Source organism: Hirundo rustica, chromosome 19 (genome assembly GCF_015227805.2).
Source record: "Hirundo rustica isolate bHirRus1 chromosome 19, bHirRus1.pri.v3, whole genome shotgun sequence".
Classification (NCBI taxonomy): Eukaryota; Metazoa; Chordata; class Aves; order Passeriformes; family Hirundinidae; genus Hirundo; species Hirundo rustica.
Genome location: NC_053468.1, coordinates 4,648,858 through 4,672,510, shown reverse-complemented (window position 1 = coordinate 4,672,510; position 23,653 = coordinate 4,648,858). Strand labels below are relative to the sequence as shown.

The window sequence follows — 23,653 nt, the reverse complement described above, 5'->3', positions numbered from 1 at the left end:
TGCTTCTCGGGGGTCCCTCTTGCCTCCTTCCCTCTGTCCCACCGCGGGTCCTGTTATCCCACCGGTAGCACTGCTGTCCCCACCGGCCCGAGAGGGTCCCGTTATCCCACCGGGAGCACTGCTGTCCTTATTGCACTGTCGGGATCCCCGTCGTCTCCAGGAGGTCCCCATTACCCTCGGGTCCCTTTTGTCCCATGCTTCGCAGGGTCGTGGCTTCTGCCCCACGACACGGGCGTGGGGGGGGGGGACGGGGACACACACGGACCCATCACCGTGACAACGTCCCCGGTGCCCCCGCCCCGTCCCTGTGTTAACGTTAAGACCGTTAACCCTGGATCTGTCAGCACCGCCAGGGATGCGGCCGGACCACGTCCACGACGTGCAGGGCGGACAGCCCCGCCATCGCAGCGCTTGTCACATCCCGCTGCACTCCCGGCGTCCCGCCGGGGCCGTGGCGAGAGCGCTCGGTCCCGGCCGCACCGCCCGTCCCGTCGGGGCCCGCCGGTGCGCTCCCCGGCTCGATCTCTCGGCCGGCGACTGCTCCGGCCTTGCGCCGGGATCGCTTAGCGCTGCCTTCCCGCCCGCACGTGCGCCACAGCCATGGCGGCCCCCGTGCGGGCCGGGAGCGCGGCCCCGGTGCCCGCCAAAGGTGGGCTGGGACCGGATCAGCGCGGGGCTCCCGGAGCCGCTACCGCGCGCTGTTTTGGTTGCCTCGACGCGGGAGGCCGTGCCGGTGGCGGGAGGTGGCTCCGCAACCGTCCCTGCCACCCCCGCCGCCGGCCGGGCCCAGCTGGCCCTTTGTCGGTTGTCCCGTGGGCCGTGCGGGGAGGGTTTGGTGGCTCGTGAGTGCCGATGTTGGGCTGGAAATAGTGAATAATCCCCCTGCTGTCACTCCCCCGCTGCACTCTGGCATCGCCGAGATGTAGGGGGGCGGCTGCTGTCGGGGGGCGGCTTCAGGATGAGGCTCCCGGGGATGGATCGCCCGGCGCTGGGTGGCTTTTTCCTGGTGGGATAATGGGACCCTCGTGTTGGGGAACCCGGGGTGCCGTAGGGTGTCGCCGGGGTGCTGGCCGATGAGCCCTGAGGGGCTGTGCGTGCTGTCCTCTCGGCGTGGGCACAGCCAGCTGCACTCATGGGGCTTCACAGGGTTCCTGCGGTGCTTTCGGGGCTAAAAAAAGCCGCCTTGTTCCCCCAAGAAACGCCAGCAATCTGCGCCCAGCCCGAAGGGCAGGACCCCTCCCCTTTCTCCCGCTTGTCCCTAGGGCTTTGAGCGCAGCGAGCCAAGGGCTGGCATGAGGACAGCACGGCTGCTGGTGGCCGTGGGGTGCCCTGCCCTCCCTCCGGCGGCTCCTTTAGATCCCCCCGTTTGTCCCGCAGCCCGAGCGCGGCACGTGGCGCAGCAGATCCCCGAGGAGATCCTCGGGAACGCGGAGCTGCGGGAGGCGGCGGAGGCCCTGCCCCCCAACTACAACTTCGAGATCCCCAAGACCGTGTGGCGCATCCGGCAGGCTCGGGCCAGGAAGGGTGAGCGCTGACCCGGGGGAGGAGCGGTTCTGGGGCTGGTTCGTGCTGCTGGGACCCCCACGGGGCAGGTGAGGCCGGGGCAGAGGTGGGGCCGAGCCGGTGCTGTGCCCCCGGTGCGTTCAGGCTCTGTCTTGGCGAGCTCTCCTCCTCTCGAGGGGGGTTAATAGATCTGTATCTCTGGATTATAATCACATTGGACAGGACAGGTTGAGCTGCGTGGACCTGTCAGCCTGGAGATGTGTCTGGGATGCTGGCCAGGTCCCTGCTGTGCTCCTCTTGCCTCTCTCCTCTCTCCTCTCTCCCTGCACTTTCCTGACACACTGCTGGGGCCGGGAAGGGGGAGCCCCACAGCACCAGGCAGGGCTGGCAGGGAGCTGGGCTGTGCTGCTCTCTGGTCTGAACCTTCCCCAGAGGGCTGTGCAGCCCCAGAGGAGCAGGGAATGACTGTGGAAGCTTCGGGAGTGGTGCCAGGGCTTTCCCTGCACAGGCTGTGCATCCCACTGAGCAATATGTGATCAACTACGGGGAGCAGGGCACGGAGCCTCCCGCTCCATCGCCGGGTGTCACCAGCGTCCCCACCCCGACTTCACATGCAGGCAGGGGCTGCTCGCCGCGCTGTGTGCGGATTGGAAACGCTTTGTATCCACCTGGGAACGTCTCTGCCTGCTGCCACCGAGCTGGCAGGGCTGGCAGGTGTCACGGGGGACGTTCTGGAAGCTGAGCTGCTCCCGGCTGCAGCGCCGGAGGGTGAGGGGCTGTGCGGCCCGTTCTGGCCGTGGTGTGGGAGTCAGGGCTGGACGTGTCCCGTCAGGACACGGCGAGGCCGCCCAGCCGTGCCTGCTCTGGCTTTCCTCGCTGTGTTTTGCTGCTTGGCACCTCCTAATTAAATGTAAATATGCGGCTGGGATTTAGGCTTCCGAGCTGGGAGCGGAGCCCATCAGCCAGCCAGCCGTGCTGGGATTTAAAAATCTGCTGTGCAGAGACCAGCCAGGGGCTCGTTGCTGGGGGAACGCAGCTTCCCACAGGGCTGCAGCCAGCCCCTGCCTGTGCCCTGCCTGCTGTGGGCTTTGGGGGGGTTGGGGAGCACTCTGTTTCCCCGTTGTGCTGGGATGCTGCTTCTTGCCAACCCCCCGTTTGCAGATCGGGGGTGAAGGGCAGCCCCAAATGGGCCAGGATGGTCTCAAGTGGGCTGGGGGATGCTGGGACACAGAGCCCTCATCCCTGCCAGGTCAGGCAGGAGCTGGCGGAGCATGTGCAGTTTTCCTTGGGCCCTGTGGGTTGGAACAGGGTGGGATCAGCCTAATTTGAGCCAGGCCTTTCCAAAGCTCTACACTGGCCAGCAGGCTGGGCCTGGCAGCCACGGGGATTTTGTTGGAGGGGAATCTGGAGAGAGTGTGTGGATAGATAGCATGGAAGCTGGGATGTCTTAGTGCCATTGGGAGATGAAACAACAACGGGATTAATGGGGCCTCCTCCATTCACCTCCTCCATTGTGGTCCCTGCTCCTCCCCACACGCTGTGGGGGGCTCCTGGCTGTACCCCAGGCACTGGGCAGTCCAGTGGCCTTTGGAGGGAGAGGGATTGTTCTGAGCTGTGAGGAGGGAGCAAATGAGGAGACGTAATTTGTTGTTGAGTAAATTCCTGCAAGGCACAATGCTGCGGCTGTTGCTGGCCACCCTCCTGAAGTGGAGAGGGAAGCTGGGAGGGGGTGTGGAGAAGGTCAGTGAGGATGATCAAAGGTTTGGAGCAGCTTCTGTATAAGGAGAGATTAAATAGATTTAGATCCTTTAGCTGGAAAAAGAGGTGAACGAAGGGGGATATGATAGGGATGTAGAATTGTGAATGATGTGGAGAGGCTGAACAGGGGATGATTATTCACTCTTTCTTGTACCAGGAGAACCAGGGGCACGCGTTTACATTATTGGGAGCAGGTTTAAAATAAACAGAAGAAAGTACTTTTTGCTGTGCAGCACATAATTAAAATCTGGAAGTCGTTACTGCGGGAAGTGGGAGAGAGCAGCAGTGTCAGCGGGTTCAGAGAGGGATGAGGTGCGTGCACAGGGAGAGTGGATACGGCCCAAGGCAGCACAGTCTGCACCCCAGCTGCCACAGCCACCCAGATTCTTGGCCAACACCTGGCTGGTTTGGGGAGGGTGGTTTGTGGCTGCACCTTGAGCTGGTCCCCGCTTCACGATGTCCCTTCCAACCCCTCCTAACCCCGTGGCTGTTTCTCTTCCCAGTGGCCCTGCAGATGCCGGAAGGGCTCCTCATGTTCGCCTGCACCATCGCTGACATCATTGAGCGGTAAGACCACGGCTTTTCCCTGCTTCCCTGCAGGGCTCCGGGGCTGGCAAGGGGATGGGGACTATTGCTGACCTCTGGGCAGGAGGAAGCCTGGATGGATGGTGCTGTGGCTGCCTTCACCGGGCCACAGCCTGGCCGGGCAGCCGGGCAGCCCTGCGGCAGGTCCAGGGGACAAGGACCGGCGCGGTGCCAGCCCAGCCCTCTCTGCTGGGCTTCTCCTCCCCTCTCCGCCGTGCCGGGAGCTGCTGACAGGCTCAGCACGCCGGGGCCCCCGCGGGGGTGCTGGAGCCGGGGAGCAGCCGTGTTAACAAGCGGCTGACGCCAGCCCGGTGCCCGCACGCTCACCGCGGCGGCGCAGCCGGGGCAGGGCCGGCAGCGGGGCCACCGCTGCGGCACGGGCGCGCCCTCCTCCTCCCCCACGGGCTCGTCCTGCAGCCCAGCGTGGAGATGCGCAGGGACGGCCTCGCTGCGGCTGGGGAGGCTTGAGGCTACGGCAGTGGCACGGAAAGGGTCGCTCCTGCTGGGTGACCCCTTCGCCACGGCTCCTCTCTTGTTTTTTCCCTGCCGCTCGAGAGGCGAGGCCGAGGCACTGGAGAGGAGCCGGGCTGTGCAGTGACAGTGGATGCAGGCGCCTTGCAGAAATTGGCCGTGATCTCTTCCCTGCCGAGCGCGTCTGCCTTCCTCCCCACCCACCTCAGTCCCCTCCGCAGCTCCTCTCTGTTTTAGCACGATGAATTAGTGCTAATAGCACTTGGTGCCTCGTCTGCCGTCGGGGTCGTGGCACTCATTAGCAGCTGCCTCGCCGAGGCCGGCAGCCTCACCTCCCTGGAAAGGCAGCCGTGCCGCAGGCTTTGTCCCCTCTCTGCCACGGTCCCCCCGTGGGGATCACGGCATCCCCGCACTGTGGGGAAGGTGGGCACGGGGGGCAGGGATGGGTGCGAGTGTGGGCAGCTCCGCGTGGGTTTGTCCCTTTAAGTGGAGCTGCCTCCTCTCTGGCTTTGGCACCCAGCCGCTTTCATGTCTCCGACTTCAAAGGCAGCGGATTAAGGGGCTCTTTTATCTGAATGAAACCTTAAGCCCCATTTCCCGGTGGATGGTGGGTTCCAGGGTGTTGAATGCCAGGGTGCCGGTGGATTCTGGGGTGCCGGCATCCTTGCTGCACTAGCCCTCCTTGCTGGGGGTGCTCCATGGGGCTGGTGAGGGGTGCTGGTGGGAGATGGGTGCCCAGCCAAGGGAGGGGATGTGGGGGCACTGATGGGAAGGTGTTTGGACGTGGGATGGCTTCAAAGCTGAGCAGGAGGGCCGTATCCTTCCCTCACTGCAGCGCTCAGAGACTCCCCAGTGCCGCTCCCTTACTGGGAGCGCTGGGTGCCATCCGATGTGGCTGTGCTAGGTACCAGCACCGCCAGCCGGAGGATTGTAGCTGTGGGCAGGAGTGAGCCCAGCCCTGTGTCCGCTCTCTCGGGGACACGCTGGGGACCCGGTTACGCTGCTGGAGGTGAGGTGTGAATCGGCAGGTGGCCTCGTTAGTTCCTGCCTCTTCCTGCTATTAATATTCATCGCCGGCATTAATGTGGAATCGCAGCTCGGCCGCCCGCTCCTGCCGGCCCTGCTCACCCAGTGCTGGGGCCGGATGAGCCTCCGACGTGACAGGAATGGCTGCAGCTGTGTGCTCTGGCTGCCGTGGCCGGGCTGGGCACGGGGGCTTGGGGTACCATAAGCCCTGGGCTGGCGCTCCTTTCCTCCTGGTGACAGAGAGGATGTGAGGGCTGAGCGTGACAGGAATACCTGTGTGCCCTCGGGGGGCATTGCTCAGCGAACAGCCCCTTTCCCCAGCCCGTCCCCACAGCCTCCTGCCCTGCTCTTGCTGCTGGGAGTTTGGGGAGTGGGTTCCCCCTCCCCTGCATTCCCTGCTGCTGGCTGCAGAGCCGTGCCCGGGGCTGGTGCCCCTGGGGTGACAGTGCCCACCCCCGTGCGTTCCGGTTGAACTGGAGCCGTGTCAGCTGCCACTCAGATGGAATATTTATCCCTTCTGCTGGAGCTGCCTTTTAATAGAATACTTGTGCCGTGGCCTGGCGGTGCTGGGGAGAGCCGAGAGCAGGGATGTGGCTCGCTCCCCCGCATCACAGGCTCGCTGTGCGTCTGTCTGTCCCCGTGCAGTGGGATGGCGGTGTCACCACGTCCCTCGCTGCCGTGTGGGAGTGAGCAGGCCCCCGGGGAGCTCCGTGGAGTAAGGAGGGGAGGGGGCGGCGACGTGGGGCCTGTCTGAGCTTCCCAGCATTGCACTGGCGCTGGCCGAGCCCCGAGGGGCTGCGGGGATGAAGATGTAGCCTAAGCATCGCAGCAGCCGTCTGAAAGGCCGGTGGGGTTCTTAGCCCGGAGCCTTTGAAATCGAGAGCACACTCGGAGCATTGACCGGTGTGAGGCCACTTAATTACTGCTAATAGGTTTGTCATTGTCAAAGCTGTGCCCGGGCGAGCGGCCCCGGCTGCGGGAGGGGGGCGGCGGGGCCGGGGTCTGCGCGCTGCCGGCGCCGCATCACGACGTTCCCGCGGCACCTTCCAAATTGGCTCCATTTGTCACGGCTGATGTAATTCGGCAGAGGGGAACTCGTGCTGGGGGGCGGCAGCGCGGAGAGCCGCGTGGGGAGAGCTCGGACCACAGCTCAGGGAGGGGCAGCCCCCCAGCCCACCCGCTGTCGTGCCGGGGAGGTGGCGGCCGTGTCCCCCTGCACCGCCAGCTTGCAGCTGGGGGCTGCGCGGGCGGGAGCGGGACCACTGCTCCCCTCCCTGCCGGGGCTGGAGCAGACGGATCAGCTGGGCTCTCAGCTGGGCTTTTGATTCCGTGTTAATAAAGTCGGCTGTCAGGCTTCGCAGCTGCTAATCCCTCTGTCTTCCTGTGCCACGCCGGGGTGAGAGGCTCCTGCTAATCGCCTGAGGCTTGGTGGCGGGGATGGGCGATGGCAGGGGGGCCCAGGGGTGTCCTGATGCCAGCACAGGCTGCCCTGCCACGACTTTAAACACCTCCCCAATGGCTTTTGAAGATCCGCGCGAGGCGGTGCTGGAGGCGTGCAGACCGTCCTAGTCTCATCCTGGTGACTCAGGAGTATATGGGGACATTTCTGAGTCCTGGTTGGGCAATAAAGAGTTAAACATCTGTGTGCACAGCCCAACAGCTGTGGCAGAGCTTGAAATGCCCCACCATGGCCAGGACAAAACCGGCCCTGATGGCTGCTGTGCCCCGCAGTCCCCGGTGCCATCACTGGTGTGCCCAGCAAGTTCCCAGTGCCAGCAGGCACCAGGTCCCTTGGCCGGGCAGGTCTGCCATGTGGCACTGAGCAGTGTGGTGCTGAATGCTGTGATGAAGCTGGCAGCATCACCAGGAGGTCCCAAAAGGCCACCCTGGGATACTGGCACAGATCAGGATCCGGCCTCAGCTGCACATCACTGGGGTTCTGCCGTCCAGCGCTCCCTTCCCTTCTCCCCTCATCCTTTTAAGCACAACCTGGAGGCGCTGGCAGCGGGTGCACTGCTGTGCAGGGGAATTTAATCACTGTCATTAACCACACAACAGCATCATTAGGAGGAATGAAGTTCTCACTTCATTGGAGACGTTCAAAACCTTCCACCCGGGTGGTGGCTGCGCCAGGGGCGTTGGGCTGGGGGAATGTGTGGGGTCTGTAGGGCTGTCACCTCCCAGGGCTGGGGTGTGCCAGCACAGCTGTGGTGCCCCATGCCACCTCCCTGCATCCCACAGAGTTCTGTGAGCTGGCCATTGTGAAGAGAGGACAGCCACCATCCAGACACAGGATGGTCACGGTGGCTTTGCAACCAACGTCCACTGGCCCTTGGTTTGCCTTATTTTGGGGCTTTTTTCTGCTGCGATGGGACCAGCAAAGCTGGGGTGCCCTGGGACATGCCCCTTGAGAGGTGGTGTTTGCCCTGCCACCTCTAGTGAGGACAGAGTGGGAAGTGCCCTCAGGCGAGCGGATCCAGCTGGAGATGGTTCCTCCTGGGGGGCTGTGGGGACACCCACCTCTCCCCATCGTGCCCCACTTGCAGAAGCTCTGTGGGGCCCCATCATTGCCCAGCTGCAGACAGACTCTTTCAGCACCAACTGCAATAAAATTGCATACTCATTATTTTAATTACGTGCAGCCTTCCTGTGCTAATGAAGTTGGGAGTCTGGTAATGGGGTTTGGTGATGGGCTTCTCCGCTAATTAAGTGCACTGTTCTCGGCCAGGGCTGGGCACAGCCCCGGACTGCGGCACCCACGGATGTCCTGGGACACGCTGGGCTTGGGCGCAGGGCGGGCAGTGGATGTGGAGTTTGTGGGGTGGTTATGGGGTGGTTATGGGGTATTTGAAGGGCCACATGCAGGTGAGGCAGGTGGCTGTGAGGCAAGGGGCAGTCTGCACCGTGTCGCTGTTCCCAGCGCAGCATGCAGGCACCCCGGCATCCCGGTGCTGGCTCCATCCTCCCATGGCACAGGGGTGCCAGGAGTGGCCACTCTCAGCCCAGTCCCCTCAGTCCCCTCCCCACCAAGGGCTGATGGACACACAGGGGCTGAGGACTCGTGCCTGCTGGGGAGAGCAGCTCTGCCTCATGGCTTGAGGACCAGCACTGTATCATTCACACACTGCCAAGGGACCTTGCGCTCCTGCCAGCAGCAAATGCTCTCATTCATTTTTCGAGGGGCTGGGATAAATCAGGGCTGCTCCAGCCAAGTGCCTGTGCTCAGGTGACAGGGACTGGCTACCCCATGCTTGGAGACGTGCAGGCCCCACGCGTGCATGGCTCTGACCCAGCGTTTTCAGCCCCAAAACCTGTCTCTGGATTGCTGCTGCCTCCATCCTGCGCTGGGGAGCAGGGCTGGGAGGGCCTGGGGGTCCCAGCTGGGATCGGGGCCGGGACCTGGCCTGCCCTGGAGCACATCCTGCTAGTGCTGAGCATGCCGCTTTATAAATGGGATTTTGGGAGCCATCTGTTTAAAGGAGCAGATAATGAATTAGGGGGAGATGAGAAAAATGCTAAGGCCAGGCGGTTTTTCAGAATGAGCCGGGGTTTGCGGGATGTAGAAGATGAATAACCTCCCCACGTGTTCAATATTCATGAGCTCCCAGCTGTAATGAGCGTCTCAGCGCTGGGTGGGGACATCCCTGTCACCGCTACCAGCACGCTGCTGGGACCCATCCGTGGCTGTGACGACTTCCAGGGACACAAAACACTGACAAGGATGATGCTGTGGCTGCCCCTTGCCCACGTCCCGGGCTGGTTGGCGAGCTGCTCCCCAGCCCTCATCGGAGGCAGGTGGCTGCTAATTGACATTTCCTTCCTCTGTAGTTTGATGAAAGACTCTGGCGACACCGAACTGATTAAAACATCAAGGGGAGGCCCTGGCACTTGCCTTTGATTTGTCTCAGGAGATGATTACGGCTCCGCACGATTGTCCAGCCCAGCCGGAGCGGGTGATCCCGGTGCGTGCCATCCTGGAGCCCCTCCTGCAGCACCACCAGGCTCCTGGCCTTGCCAGCACCGTTGGGTTCCCTCGTCACCAGGCACCATCCCGTGGCCTCTGTGCTCACGTGTGACTCCACTCCCTGCAGCCAGAGGAGGAATCTTGCCCGTGGCCAGCGCAGAGCTCAGCCTCATCTCTCCCTGCCCAGCTGCAGCCCCGTACACCAGGCAGGGCCACGGGCACCTCTGCCCTCCTCCTTCCACCGTTGCTATTTCACTTTCTTGCTCTTCACCCCCAGGGACTTTCTCTGGGGTTTGGGCCAATTTGCATACATTTTAATCTATAAAAAATTAAGTGGCGCTGGCTGCCGTTCTGAGTCAGACCTCCCCATCCTGAATCTTAAGGAGCTGAATAATTTTCCACTTTTGCTGAGATGTGTGGAGTCTGATTCATGTTCATCTCATCACCTCTCATTAGAGGAGGGGGCTGGGGGCTTGGAAGGGTGGGAAGAACCTTCTCGAACCTTCGCTGGCAGCCCCCAGCCCCACGACGTGGCCACGTGGGCAGTGGAAGAGCCGTCCTCCCATCCAGGCCACGCTGGCCGTCAGGAATCGCGGGATTTGGGTGCTGGCAGGATCCAGCCCATCTTCTGATGCTCTCCAGCTGCATCCCTAACCCTTGTGGAGTGGGAGCTGCCCAGGCTGGACTCGGGAGGTGAGGGTGGCTGTGCCCGCTCCTGGGGGATGCTCCAGCGTTGCTGCTCCCCTGTCCCCCTCCCCGGGCGCTGACGGATGGGCCGGAGCTGTTAATATTCAGCACGCTCCGCCATTTCTCCACCTTCTGCCATCTGCCCAGCTCTGCCCACCATTTCTATTCTTGCCGCCGACGTAACGCTCCCTGCCTGGCGCTTGGGGGGAGCGCGGGACCCTGGCCCCCAGCCAGCCATGGGTGCTGCAGGGGGTGATGCCGTGCCAGGACCCCTCCTTCGCTGGTCCCCTGTGCCAGCAGCAGGGGGGACCCCGCTGGCACCGAGCTTCAGCGGGGGCCTCCAGTAAATAAGGAATTAGCATCTGGTTTGAGCAGCCCCTCCAGGCACGGGGCTTTGTCATAGCGATACCTGCTCTCATCCTGCTGCCGCGGCTCCCCGGGAAGGCAGCCAAGCTAATAATCCCCCAAAATGGTGCAATAAATACCCACAAAGGTGATGCCTCTGAATGGTGCCAGAGCCCTGGCTTTGCTGCTCGGTGCTGGTGTGTGCCCCTTCACCCACAGGCTGGCAGCTGCCAGGTGGGTTTGGGCTGGAGCACTGGGGGTAGGGGACAGCACCAGTGGTGGTTTGGCGCTTCCGCTCGCTGAGTGGTGCCGCTTAAGCACCAGCCCTCCTGGAGGTCGCCCGACTTGGCCGAACTGGCATCCAGGAGTGACACAGCCAGGTGCAGATCGGATTCAATGCCTCGCACAGTGCCCAGGCGTGGGGTGATGGTGGCTTGGCCGGCACCGCAAGGGATGCCAGGACAGCTCTTCTGCCCGTCCTGGTGGCTCCAGTCCCCAGGGCTGGCTGGTGGAAGCGATGGCACCACACCGTGCCGGGTCTCCCTCTGCTGCTCTCCCTGCTGGAGCATTAGGAATCTGGCAGCGTATTGTTTGATGAGTGGATAATCCGCTGAATTGCAAACAGCTTTACCCAATTGAAGAGGCGGATTACCGCTCTCCAGCTTAATCATGTTGACATCTCGGAGAGTAGCCAGTGCTTGTCCTCTTCGGCGCGTGGCGCGGTGGAGGCGCGGGGTCCCCCTGTAATGACACGCCACGGGGCTAGGGGGCAGAACCTGGGCTGTGGTGACGCAGCCGTGACCCTCAGCGCTGTGCCTTCCCACAGATTCACGGATGCAGAGGCGGTGGTGATGGGTGACGTGACCTACGGCGCCTGCTGCGTGGATGACTACACGGCCCGGGCCCTGGGCGCTGACTTCCTGGTGCACTACGGACACAGTTGCCTGAGTAGGTGACACTTGAGTCCCGGGGTGCTGCTGGGGTGGCCGTGTGTGGCACCGTGGAGGCTGTGCCGCTGCCACCGTGCCGCGCCGAGCAACTCCACACCCCTCTCAACGCCAGCTCGGAGACTTAGTGCCAAAGGCTAATCCCTTCCCAAAGGGCTTTCTGTTCTCCAGCTTCAGCTGCTGGCTTTGGACAGGGCCAGGCTGGCTGGGTGGCTGCTGCCGGGCAGGATTTTGGGTGCAGCGGGGCGTGCTCGTCCTGCTCGGCTGCTGCAGCAGCACACGGATCCAGCCTTGTCCCCGGGAGCAGAGCAGCAAGGCCGTGGCTTGGCCCAGGAGCTGCCAGCGGGGATGAGGCTGCTCTTGCCCCCACACCTGGCCTCTGTGGAGTGAGGAGGAAGGGAATGATGGCAGAGGAGAGCGAGGGCCTGGGGGTCCCGCTCGCCCCCGGGGAAAGGCGGCTTTGCGGGTACAGTGCAGGCTGGGTGGGGAAGGGAGGAGGAGGCTGTGTGCTCCCCAGGCGGACAGTACTCTGGATCCAGTTGCCATGGAAACTGCGCTGCTGTCCCAGATGCTGCTAACTTTGAAGTCCACCCAGGATGGAATCAGCCCAAAAATAACAATAAGACGCTCTGGGTTTTAAGGTGGATCTGCAGAATTGCCATAGCGAGTAGGAGGTGTGTGCATCTCTGCTGCTGCCACGCTCCCAGCACCTGGCAGCCCCGCTGGACGTTTATGGGGCCCTATAAATGGGTGTGAAGAATTGCATCGGGCTCTGTATGAAATACTGACTCCCCAGTTGAGAACTCTGTCCTGAAAGCCACGTCGGTGTGAGCGTTCGTGGTGATAAATACGTGTGCTAGGTGCTTTGTTGTGGAAGGAGGGTTATGGGCACCACTGGAACAGGGAGTATAAAACTGGTTTGTAGCCTGCTGCTCATGAATGAACACTGGGAAGGGGAGGAAGGGGCCGTATCCATCCGGCTGCTCCGGGGAACGGGAGTCACATCAGCTGGAGCTGCTCCCCTGCAGGGACAGGCAGGCACTGCCAGGCTGACTGTCACCAGCCCAGCTGCCATCTGACGCCCGTGGCCTTGTCACCCTTGCCTGCTCTGGGTTGGGTGGGTCACAGGGCAGAGCTGGGTGGGTGACAGGACACCCTGGGTTACCCACGGGCTGCTATGAGGGTGCTGGGCTCTGTCTGAGCTGCCCACGGTGATCCTGTCACCAGGGTGGCCAATGCTGAGGCACACGGATGCTTCCTGCTCCCTCCCAGCCCCACGTGCCCCGCAGGAGGGAGTAATTTGCACTTAATTGTGATCAGGCGAAGAGCACCAAAATGGGAAGTGAACACCGAGCTGCGGATCGATGTGGACTCTGTGTACTTTAATTATTCACTTAATCGTGGTGACAAAGGCTTCTTAGCACCGGGGGTAATTAGATTTGTGTTCATTGATTCCCCAGGCTGCCATTATCTGGAGAGAAACGAGCGGGTGCTCTCCGTGGCTCCCATCTGCACCCCCTGCCCTGGGTGCCAGCACAGGCAGAGGGGTGGCACAGCCCACCCTGCCTATGCCAGGGCGGTTTGGGGCACAGGGAGCCTCACCAACGTGCTTTATGCCCCAGCTGCAGTCAGCAACAGCCTGGGGCTGGCTGGAGCCCCAGGTGTACCCCACACTCAGACCCTTGTCTCTTCCCATCACCAGTTCCCATCGACTCCACGCAGGGGCTGAAGATGCTCTATGTGTTCGTGGACATAAAGATCGATGCATCCCATTTTCTTGAGACCATTCGCTTCAACTTCGCAGCGGGCACCTCCCTGGCCCTGGTCAGCACCATCCAGTTTGTCTCCACAGTGCAGGTGAGATGGAAATCCCTGGCTTTTGTCTCCCCCTGAGTTTTCCAGCCGGCGGTGGGAGCGGCTGCCCCGGGGTGCTGGTGGAGCCGGTTCCCCTCTGCCGAGCCGCTGCAATAACGTGCTGCTGCCATAATGTTGATCAAGTACTTTATAATAACTCTGATCAATGTTTCATGGCGGCACCCCTCCCCAGCTCCCCCGGGAGCTGCTCTGGAAATGTCAGGGCAGGCGGTGGAGCACTTGGCATTTTGATGCAGTGCCGGCAGCGGCCGGGGAAGCTCCGGCGGGGTCTGTCTGTCTGCCCCTGAACGGCCGGCTGGGCAGGACGGGAGGAGATGAATGAGCCTCTTGAGCCGTGTCTATCTAAACACGGGGCCATCCGAGCGTTAAGCCTTTCCCCTTGTCTTTTAATTGATACGTTGGTTGAGCCTCGCTGAGCCTCCCGGCTGCGCGGGGCTGTTCCCGGTGCCGCCCCGCGCGAGCTGGTTCCCCTCTGCTGGGACTGCCAGGATTGGGGTGTCCCCAAGGGTCCTCGGCCGCCCTTTGTGCCGTGGCCCGGCCCTGCTGACCCCACATCTCCCACAGGCAGTGTCACAGGAGCTGCGCTCCCAGTACAAGGTGTGCGTGCCCCAGTGCAAGCCACTGTCCCCAGGAGAGATCCTGGGCTGTACGTCACCCCGGCTTGCTCAGGACACGGATGCCGTTGTGTAAGTACCCGGGGTCCTTCAGCACCCTCCTACACTTGCCATCCTTCCTGCACTCCCTGCCTGGTTTTGTGCGGTTTTGGGGGGTGGTGAGGGGCGTCCACAGGCTGGGATGGGCCCCCTTCAGCTCCTCACGCTGCTTTAAGTGGCATGTGCTTGTAGCACAGAGGAAATAATTGAGTCGTATATCAGAATAGATAATAGATGGAAGGGCGGGTGGATAATTGGAAAAGACAAATGGCCGGGGCCCAACATCACAGCAACATTAATTTTATTTAAGGACAGCAAATTAGAGGGAGCACTTCGCTTCCTATCACCTAATTATTTTAGGTAATGGAAATGCTTAATGTACTGTGAATACAGTGTGCTGCAGAATAAATAAATACAAGGACCCCACACTTGGGGGGAGCTGGGGAGCCCAGGTGTGGGTTTGGGCCCTGCTGAGCTCCTTCTTGCCCACACTGCTGGGAGCCAGCAGCACCGGTGCCTTTCCAGGCACGGCCATGCAGGGAGCTGGGCTCTGGATTGCTGGGCACGTGGTCAGTGGGAGCTCTGGATTCCCCCTGAACCACTTTCCATCTCTCCAAGGACATCAGGAGCAGGCAGGGTCAGCCAGGCTGGCACTGCATTGGTGAGAGTGGGTCCTTTCAGCTGGCAGTGCGGTACCAACCTGCGCTTATCCTTACCTGCGTCCTCCCTGCGTTATTATTTTCTTCTTTGCACCGTCTCTGGGGCTAACTTTTGCAGACAAATTAGCTTTGATCTCCCAAAATGTCATTCTCCAATTAAGGGCAAAATCTAGTCAAGTTTTACGTCTGAATTCATTTTCCAAGCCCTCACTCCATTAGGGCAGCTGAATGAAAGGCTTTGAAATGTAATTGCTGACTGGAAATCCGATTAGAAATGGAAGCAGCAACGTCTAGAACCAGCCATTGAGATGGAGCAGCTCCCAGGCACCCGGTGCTGGTGTGAGCACCCCTCCTCCCCGACCCTGCCATGCCAGGGAGCCCTGGTTGTGCCTGCTGCCCCTGGGTCCCGGCACGGGAGCTTGGATTCCTGGCATCTCCACTGTGCCTCAGTTTGGGAAACCAGCAGACACGTGGCTGGGGTGCTGCTGTTTCTCGGTGCCGTAGCTCTCCCTCCCCTCTCGGCAGGTACTTGGGCGACGGGCGCTTCCACCTGGAGTCCATCATGATTGCCAACCCAGGGATACCTGCATACAGGTACGGCACCCGCTCCAATCCCGTGGCGGGGAGCACCCCGTCTGTCCCCATGTGCCCCCCAGGAGCACCCCAGGGCTGGGCAGGCAGCTGCCAGCAGCAGGCATGGGCAGGTGAGAGGCCACAGGGTGGGTGAGGAGATGCTTCGGGGGGGAGATGAACACCAGCCATTTACTCTGGCTGAATATAAACATTTTGACAAGTACCTGTGAAAGCTCGTGGAGGTGCAGCCATTAAAGCCCGGCTGCTGCAGGCAGAGGCCATAAAGCGCGATGATGAGGCCGCTGAAAGCAGATGAAATATCAGGAGTGAAAAGGCTGGGCCCATTTGGCGGAATCTGAATTTCCTAGTAGGTCGTTTGTTACAAACGGGAGGCGCACGTCAGGTTTATGGCGCTGGTGAAGCTGCCGAAACCCGAGTGGGATTTGATTAAAATTCTCCTCGTCAAACAAAGCAACAAATCAAAGAATTCTTCATAATTGATGAGCCAGGATGGGGGGAAGCCGAGTGTGAAGCCGAGCACGGAGTCGAGGCTGTGCTGGCTGTCGGGGTGCTGTGGTGGGACACTTGTCCCTGTCCCTATCCCTATCCTTGTCCCCTAAGGAGCCGGCTGGGTCCTACATCAGCCAGGAGAGCAGATGCTGTGGGAGGCAATTAGCGCTAATGAGGGCCGGGCATCACTGGGAGGAGGGCAGGTGATGGCGCTCGTGTGAGCCCGGCTGTGCTTTGCAGGTACGATCCCTACAGCAAAGTGTTCTCGCAGGAGCACTACAGCCACGAGCGCATGCACCGCGCCCGGCAGGACGCCATCCGCACTGCCACCCGTGCCCGCTGCTGGGGACTCATCCTGGGCACGCTGGGCCGTCAGGGCTCCCCCAGCATCCTACAGGTACCAGCCCCCTCCCCAGTGTTCCCACCGGGCACCGGGAATTGCTGTTGGGCAGAGGGAAGGACTGGTGAGTGGTGGCACCGTCGCTGCCAGGGTGAGGGTGGATGTGGCACCGCTGGCAGCCCAGCAGTGGCCACTGGCCTCAGTCTGCGTGGGCAATTAGCAGCAGATGAGGGAGGCTGGACAAGGGCTCATTAAACCCATTCCTGGGGAGAGCTGGCCGGTCTTGGAGAACCAACCCCCCCTGCCCAGACAGCTCAGCAATTAATTGGCTGGGTTTGTTTTAATTGGATGAACTTCCGATCAGGTTCAGCATCCCTGCTCAGCTGCCCTGCTGGCGCTTTCTGCGCCCCGGCTGGGTGAGGGGAGGAGGTCAGCAGAGCTCTGCCCTCTGAGCATGGTGGCCCTGCTCACACCCAGAAATTCTGGGGTAGCCACAGGTGAGATTTGAGGCAGAGCAGGGCAGCAAGGTCCCCGCAGCTGCTCCTCCACAGCGGGCAGGACAACGGGCATGGCTGGGCAGGGGGCGATTAGTGCCGGCTCTGGAGGACAAGGACATCTCTGGCCCCTCTCCTGCTCCTGAAAGCTCTGGCTGCAGCCAGCCCATGACAGGCGGGTGTCCCAGGGCAGGCAGCCGCTAACGAGAACAGATTGTTGTCATTGAGCCGTAATTACTTCATTAGGCTGAGGCACGTGCTGGGGAGAGCTGGGCACAGGCCGGAGCCATGGCCGCAGTCTGGCCTATGACTGTCATGGGGACACAGCCGTGGGGCAGAGCTGGGGCCCACAGAGGGTCTGATGACCAGGAAGGGGCTTTGGGCAGGGCTCGGGGGGCTTGCTGGGGGACCCTAACCCTGCCAGGTGCCTTTTTCCCCCACAGCACCTGGAATTGCGTCTCCGCGCCCTGGGCCGGCCCTACGTGCGGGTGCTGCTGTCTGAGATCTTCCCCAGCAAGTTAAAGCTCTTCCCAGAGGTGGATGTGTGAGTGCTGCTGAGCCCCCTCCAGCCCCAGCGTGCCCCATCCCTGTGCAATTCCCGCTGGGAGCTGTCCCTGACACATCTGTGCAGGGAAGGGGCACGCCTGTCCTTACCAGGGTGGCACTGACACAGTAATGACCTTCTGGGGTTCTGCTGAGGGGCTTCATTGTGGATTGTTCTTCCCAAAATGCTCATCCCCATTGTGGCATTCCCCTTCCAGGTGGGTGCAGGTAGCCTGTCCCAGGCTCTCCATCGACTGGGGAGAAGCATTCAGCAAGCCACTGCTGACACCCTATGAGGTGAGCACCCCTCTCCGTTTTGGGGGGACAATCCTGGCTTGGGGTGATGCACCAGAGCAGGCCTGGGGGTGTCCCTGCAGCCTGACAGTGTCCCCTCCTCTCTCCATCTGTGCTCTGTGCACAGTCCAGGGACGCTGCTGGGATATCCAGTCTTTTGTGGAACCAGTGCCTCGAGCTTTGCCCCAGCAGTGCCCTCCTCGGCACACCAAGCTGGATGCTGGCACCTCTCCCAGCGACACCAGCTCCCCCTCTGCGGGCACTGCTCGGGGACTCATCCCCTGTCCTTTCCTCAGGCTGCAGTGGCTCTCCAGGACATTGAATGGCAGCAGCCTTATCCCATGGACTTCTACGCCAGCCAGTCGCTGGGGCCGTGGACGGTGAACCACGGTGGCTCGCAGCCGCCGCGCCGCGGGCGGCCGGCAGAGGTGGGCAGCGGGGCGTCACCGGGTCCGCGCTCCTGAGGGCACCGGGACGGGCCGAGCGCCCGGTGCCGCTCGGTGCCGCGTTCCAAAAGCGCCACCCGGTGGTGTCGGTGCCGTCGAACAGTAACGGGGACGGTGCCAGCCCGGCCCGGGGGAGGGACACGCGGGTCCCCCCAGCCCTGGTCGGGCTGAGCGCCTGCCGAGCCCCGCGGCTCCCCGGGGAAGCGGGGGTTCCCCCGCAGTCCCCACGGGGTGCTGTGGGCTGAGCGCGGACTGGCTCCTCGCAGCTCCGGCTGCGGCTGGGACATCCCTGAGCCTCCCTCTCCCTGCAGGGAAAGCCACCCGCGCCCCCCGCCCCGCCCGAGGGTGGGGAGCAGCCGAGCACCGGGGACCCCGCAGCCTCGTGAGTGTCGCCCGCAGCTGCCGCGCTCCGGGACCCGGCCTGGGCAGCGGCGGGGGCACCGCCGATGCCTCCCACCAGGGTAAAGCACCACCGGGACCCCTCTCTACCGCTGGAATGGATGGGGTCGCACCCCGTGACTCAAGGACCGACCCCGGCTGTCCGCGGGGAGTTGCCCCCTGCAATACCCGGCCGTGGTGCGGCCGTGCCCGCTGCCGCCGCCATCGCACCGGGGGTCGCGTCCCGCCCCGTCGGTGCCGCCCCGTTCCCCCCCCCCCGCCACCGGGGACCTCCCACCGCCCAGGGGGCGCGCGTCTCTCCGCCGAGGCGCTCCGCTCGCTCTCGTCTCTCCGGCCAATCAGCGCGCAGCGTTTCGGCGGGAAGGCGGAAGCGGCGCTGCCGGGGGCACGGCCATGGCGGAGGCGCGGCCGCTGCGGCTGCTGGCGCTGCACGGGTACCGGCAGAGCGCCCGCCGCCTCCGCCAGCGCACCGGGGCGCTCCGCAAGGCCCTGCGCGGCCGCGCCGACCTGGTGGCCATCGACGCGCCGCACCCTTTGCCCGCCGGCGCTGAGGACGACCCGGACGGGGACGACCCCCCCCGCGGCTGGTGGTTCTCCGGGCCCGGCACTTTCGAGGCGGGCGAAGCGGCCGCGGCTCCGGCGGGGCTGGAGGAGTCTCTGTCGACCGTGGCGGCCGCGCTGGCGGAGCACGGGCCTTTCGACGGGCTGCTGGGCTTCAGCCAGGGCGCGGCGCTGGCCGCCATGGTGTGCGCCCTGCGGGCCCGCGGCGACCCGCGCTTCCCGGTGGCCTTCGCCGTGCTGGTGGCCGGGTTCGCCAGCCGCGCCCCGGCACACGGACACTTCTACCGGGAACCCATCGCCCTGCCCACGCTGCACGTCGTGGGCGACACCGACGCCGTTATCGCAGCGCCCCTGAGCAGGGAGTTGGCCCAGTGCTTCGTGGAGCCCGTTGTCCTCACGCACCCCGGCGGGCACTTCATCCCCGCGGCTGCGGCGCAGAAGAAAGCCTACCTGGAATTCTTGGAACGCTTCTGCCCTGGGCAGGGCCAGGCCGAGAGGGCTGGGGAGGTTTGAGAGTGGGCTCGAATAAAAAAAGGGCTCTGGTGAGCCAGGTGCAGCCACCCGTGCTGTGAAACATCTGCTGTTTCCGTGCCTCCAGAGGGACCAGAGGAGAGCTCACTGCACATTCTGCTCTTCAGTGTTCACCCAGGCCAGGCTGAATGGTTGTTTATCTCCCTTTTTTTCAGCTTCGTTGTATAAATCAGTATGAAATACATACATATGTATGTATATAACATGTGTGACATGTAACACGAGAGAGGGCATTGAGGGCAGGAGGGTGACACCGCTCTGTGTGCCAGGTGCTTTCAGAGCCTCTGACACCTGCTCAAAGTGAGAGTCCCTCAGCTCAGCCACAGGGAGTGTCTGCAGAGCACAGAGCTCCTGCAGTTTTACACCTCAAAGGTGGTGTAAAAAACCTCATGGTTTTTAATATCTGTTAAGCCAAGCTTCCAGCTGGTCTGGGCCTGGAAAACCCTCTCATCCTGGCACTGCCAGGGCTGGTGTTTGTTTCAGGAATGAAATGCCTGCGTGCATGTGTTGAATCTTCCCTGCACAAAGTGCCTGCATGAACAAGAAAAACTTGTCGCTGTTTGTGGCTCTGTATTATCCAGAGGCACACGAAAATCTTTATTGCTGTAACAGTTGTGGGTGCCCTGCTCAGCTTCTGCCCAGCTCAGCGCTGGGCACCAGTCTCAGGAGAGGAGTGCTAGCAGAGCTCCTCTAACCACGGCTTTCCTTGGGGGTGTAGAGTTGGTAAAAGAGGGAAATTGGGTGGAAAAATGTGAATTTTCCCCCCGCTTGAGCAGCGGGGCAGCGCAGTGTTGGCTCTGCCAGAGCCAGAGGACACCGTGCTGCCCTTCCTGCGTTCACTCAGCTGGGAGCCGGCCCGGGAGCTGCCGTGGGTTGTACCAGCGCAGCAGGAGCGAGCAGTTCTCAGCCCCATCACGTTTTTAGCCCTGCTTTGCAGCACGGTGCTGCTGGCAGGAGGATGTGGCTGTTTCCCTGCAGCCCCGCGCGGGCTGGGGGAGCTCTGTGCCGCCTCACCTGGGCTGTGTCACATCTGCGGCGAGGCGTGGGGTGTCTGCACCCCTTGGTGACCGCATCGGGGACACCAGAGGCTGGTTTTTTCGGGGGGGGGCTGCACGCCGGGCTGCAGCTGCAGCTGTGACAAGGCACCGGAGCCTTTGTCTCCGCTCTGCCCCCGCCGCCGGGCAGCGGCCGCGCTCGCCAGCCCCCGGCAGCCGCTCGAGCATCGCCGAGCCCCCGCTCCGCGGTGCTTTCCGGGCTCGGGGGAGGCGCCGCAGCCGTGGCCGCACTGCGGCCCCGCCGCTCCCGGGCACAGGGTGGCACCGGCAGCTCCAGCGGAGAGGGAAGGAAAGGGAAGAAGCCCAGGGCGCGGTGAGTGAGCAGCACGGTCCCGGCTCTGCGGGCAGCTCCCCCGGATGGGTCGGGGAGGGACGGGTGACCTGGACTGGGGTGCTGCGATACCTGCTCCATTCCCGAGGTCTGTATAAAGAGGGCTCCTGCCGGGTATCTGCTGTACCGGTGTAAATAAATTAATAAAAAACAGATAAACGCGACCTGTGTCCGCAGGAGGTGCCTGTGTGAGCAGCGGAGGGAGGTCCTGCTTGGTCCCGATGTGCCGGGAGGAGGGAAGCGGCTCCCGCGGCTGTCACGGCGTGTCCACAGCGGCCGGAGGGGTTTGCCGTGGGATTCCTGCCCTCTCCCTCCTCTCCGCTGGCCCCCGCCTCTCTCGCAGATCCAGGTCTGTTCCTGGGATGCAGCCACGCTCCTTGGCTGCCCGCAGAGCTGAGCCTGGAGACAGGACCGGCTGATGCCCTCCCGCCGCTTGCCCAGCTTGGTGCTGGGCAGTTCCCTTTTCCATCACCCGGCGTGGCCCAGGGGAGTTGGTTTTCCCCCCAGAACAGCGTGGGGCAGTTGCAGCTGTGCCACTTGCCTGGGACAGGAGGGCCCTGGGGACGATCACCAGTGTTACCAGCAGCACCGGGAGCCTGGGTGTTTTGGCAGGGGGGTGACATCCCCCTGTCGCCAGATATGCTTTTCCACACCCTAGTGCAGCCATTGGAGCCGCTTGTGTGACAGGAAGGACCCTGGCTGTGGCCCTGCTTATGAGGAGCCTGCTGTGGGCATGGAGTCCAGGGCTCGGCCAGGCAGAGTTTGCTCCCCCTTCCCTGGGTGAGCAGAGCCCCCAGCCCTCTCAGTGTCCCAGGGAAGGCAGGAGGAGCCTGCCGTGAGCAGAGACGCCGCCAGTGCTGCCGCTTCCCTGCAAACTCCGACTGTTTTCTCACCTGTCCCCAGCTCCCTGCACCCCTTCCCCCTGTGCCACCGCCACTGCCCACCCAGCCAGCCACCCACTTGGGGCACACCAGGCACGGGTAGGGGGTTCCTGTGGGCAGCACTGGAACAAGCGACGTCCCACCGAGCCTGGCGTCAGGTAGGGCTCATGCCAGGGTTTGAGCCTTACTCATCTCACGCTCTTCCTCCTCTGTCCCCGCCGGTGGGACCCGCCACAGGCGTGGGGAGGGGGCACTCCAGGAGGGTGAGGTGTTTCCCAGATGGTTTTACAGTGAGGCTTCCCCCAAACTTGCCGAGCTCCTGCCCGTGAAGTGGCAGTGGCACGGGCAGGGGACGGCCAGGCCCATCCCTGGGCCCCGCTGCTGGAGCAGGACCAAGCCGTTGGGAACAGCCCCCCCCTTCCCTGCTTCACTCGCAGAAGCTTCCAGTTGTGGCTGAGTCACTCCTGCTGTAGCTCCTTCTCTCTCCTTGTTTTGGATGGAAGTTTTCCATGGAAACCCACGCTGGGCCGGGCTGCAGCCTGGGATAAACACGGCTGAATCACAAAAGGCCGTTTCGCCAAGAGCTGTCAGATGGCAGCAGCAGTGTGTGGGGCCAGTGGGAACCTGCCCAGCCTTTGGGGGGGAAACAGCAGCACCTCTCCCTGCAGCCCCCACCGGCTTCGCTGGCTCAGCCCCCCCGGACCCACCCTAAATTCCTACGGTGCCAAGATGCCGCTTGGCAAAGCCAGGAGTGGGCGACGGGTTTTGTCTAGAAGTTTTCTGGGGCCACGTGCTTTCCCGGGGATGCACAGGGAAATCCCGTCCGGGAGAGTCCCTCGGGACCTTGGCTGCAGGCGGTGCAGTGTCCACCCCAATCCTCAGCCGCCGGGCTCTGTAGGGTCACGGCTTGGAGTTCCCAGGAAGACCCTTCCCACCCTCCTGGCCGCGCACAGGGACGCGCTCTGAAGCCGCTGGGTGCGTCGCCGAGGTAAAGGCAGCGTTTGTGCCGTGCCCGTGCCCCGCTGAGCACCATTCCAGCATGGAAGAGGCCGTGGCAGGGGGCTGTGATCCTCCCTGGCACCACATTCCTTCCCAGCACCGCCGCCATCTCCGTGCTGAGGAGGAGCACAGGAGCTGGACAGCCTCTGTCCCCCGGCACTGACGGCTGGCCCCAGGCCCAGCGGCTTGGAAGCGCCGTTGGAAGACAAGTCCCGGTGTCAGGAATCCAGGATATTTTTAAGTACTCTGGAAGAAAAACTGATTCCAGGGTGTCAGCGGGAGAGACTTGGCCTTCAAAACAACAGTGCATCTGGAACGTTCCCGAGCTGGAGCGCGGGGTCCGAGGGGCTACAGGACATGTCCCCTCAGCCAGGGGTACCCTGGGAGGGACGCTGATGTCTGCATGGCCTGGACCTCACTGTGATGCTGTTGACTGGGTGCAAAGAAGGAGGCGTTTCCCAGGGGATGGAGAGTGGGTTTTGTGGCAGTGGCAACTTTGCAGCATGGATGTGTTGGACGTAGCTGCGGTTTTACCTGAGCGCTGGTGGGACTGCGCAAAAATCCCCGTCCTGGAGGTGTGAGGTGCTTGGCCCGTCACCAGCGGCAGCCATGGGAAAAGCGGGAGTTAAAGGAAACGAGCAGGAGACATGGCGGGGCACAGCGGGGACCTGCTGCCTCTGATCCTCCCCTGCCTGTGGCTCCCCCTGTGGCCCTGCTGGCCCCTGGGGCCCTGGTGGTGGCCAAGCCTGTCTGGGTGAGGGCAGAGCTGCCAGGTGCAGGACCCCATGGAGGGCTGAGGGATCCTAAGGGGCTGCTTTGGAGAGGGAGAGTGTGGGCAGGGCACCCTGCGTGACCCCTGCTCGATCTCGGTGGGACACCCACGGCAGCCCTGTGCTGCAGGATGCCGGGACTGAATGTTCCTGCTCAGGGACTCTCCCTGCTCCTCTGCCACCCTCACCCACCTAGGCCTGGCCCTACATGCCCAGTTCCCCATGGGATTAGGTACCTCCCACCCCTCCGGGATCTGTGTGGTCACTACAGCCCCTCCAGCCCCCTCTCTCCATCTCCAGGGCTCTGAGTCCCCCGGTGCCCCCCGCGAGGAGCCCTGCCCGGCCGGCACCGGTCGCCGCCGGCTGCCGAAGGCCCGGTGCCCGGTGCCGGGGCAGGCCGGGCCGCTCTGACTTCGCCGCTCAGGAATCTCCTGGCCGCTGCGGGCGGGTTGT

At 62.9% G+C, this 23,653-nt stretch overlaps 2 protein-coding genes across 3 annotated transcripts; both read left to right on the top strand.

Annotated features, from left to right (window-relative positions):
• The first annotated feature begins 593 nt into the window (after positions 1-593).
• On the top strand, positions 594-18,313 carry DPH1 (diphthamide biosynthesis 1). Of its 2 annotated transcripts, XM_040082658.2 has the most exons (12): positions 594-649; positions 1,378-1,524; positions 3,765-3,828; positions 11,166-11,287; positions 12,989-13,143; positions 13,726-13,847; positions 14,999-15,067; positions 15,797-15,953; positions 16,834-16,934; positions 17,152-17,230; positions 17,524-17,655; positions 17,985-18,312. In XM_040082658.2, the coding sequence occupies exons 1-12, from the start codon at positions 601-603 to the stop codon at positions 18,057-18,059; spliced, it is 1,272 nt and encodes a 423-aa protein (XP_039938592.1). In that variant the 5' UTR covers positions 594-600; the 3' UTR covers positions 18,060-18,312. The 2 variants fall into 2 exon arrangements, with proteins under 2 accessions (XP_039938592.1, XP_039938593.1); XM_040082659.2 differs by lacking the exon at positions 17,524-17,655 and having other exon boundaries at positions 17,985-18,313.
• Positions 18,314-18,444: 131 nt separating this feature from the next.
• Positions 18,445-19,207, top strand: OVCA2 (OVCA2 serine hydrolase domain containing). The gene has a single exon (XM_040082657.2). The coding sequence runs from the start codon at positions 18,466-18,468 to the stop codon at positions 19,144-19,146; it is 681 nt and encodes a 226-aa protein (XP_039938591.1). The 5' UTR covers positions 18,445-18,465; the 3' UTR covers positions 19,147-19,207.
• Positions 19,208-23,653: the final 4,446 nt, after the last annotated feature.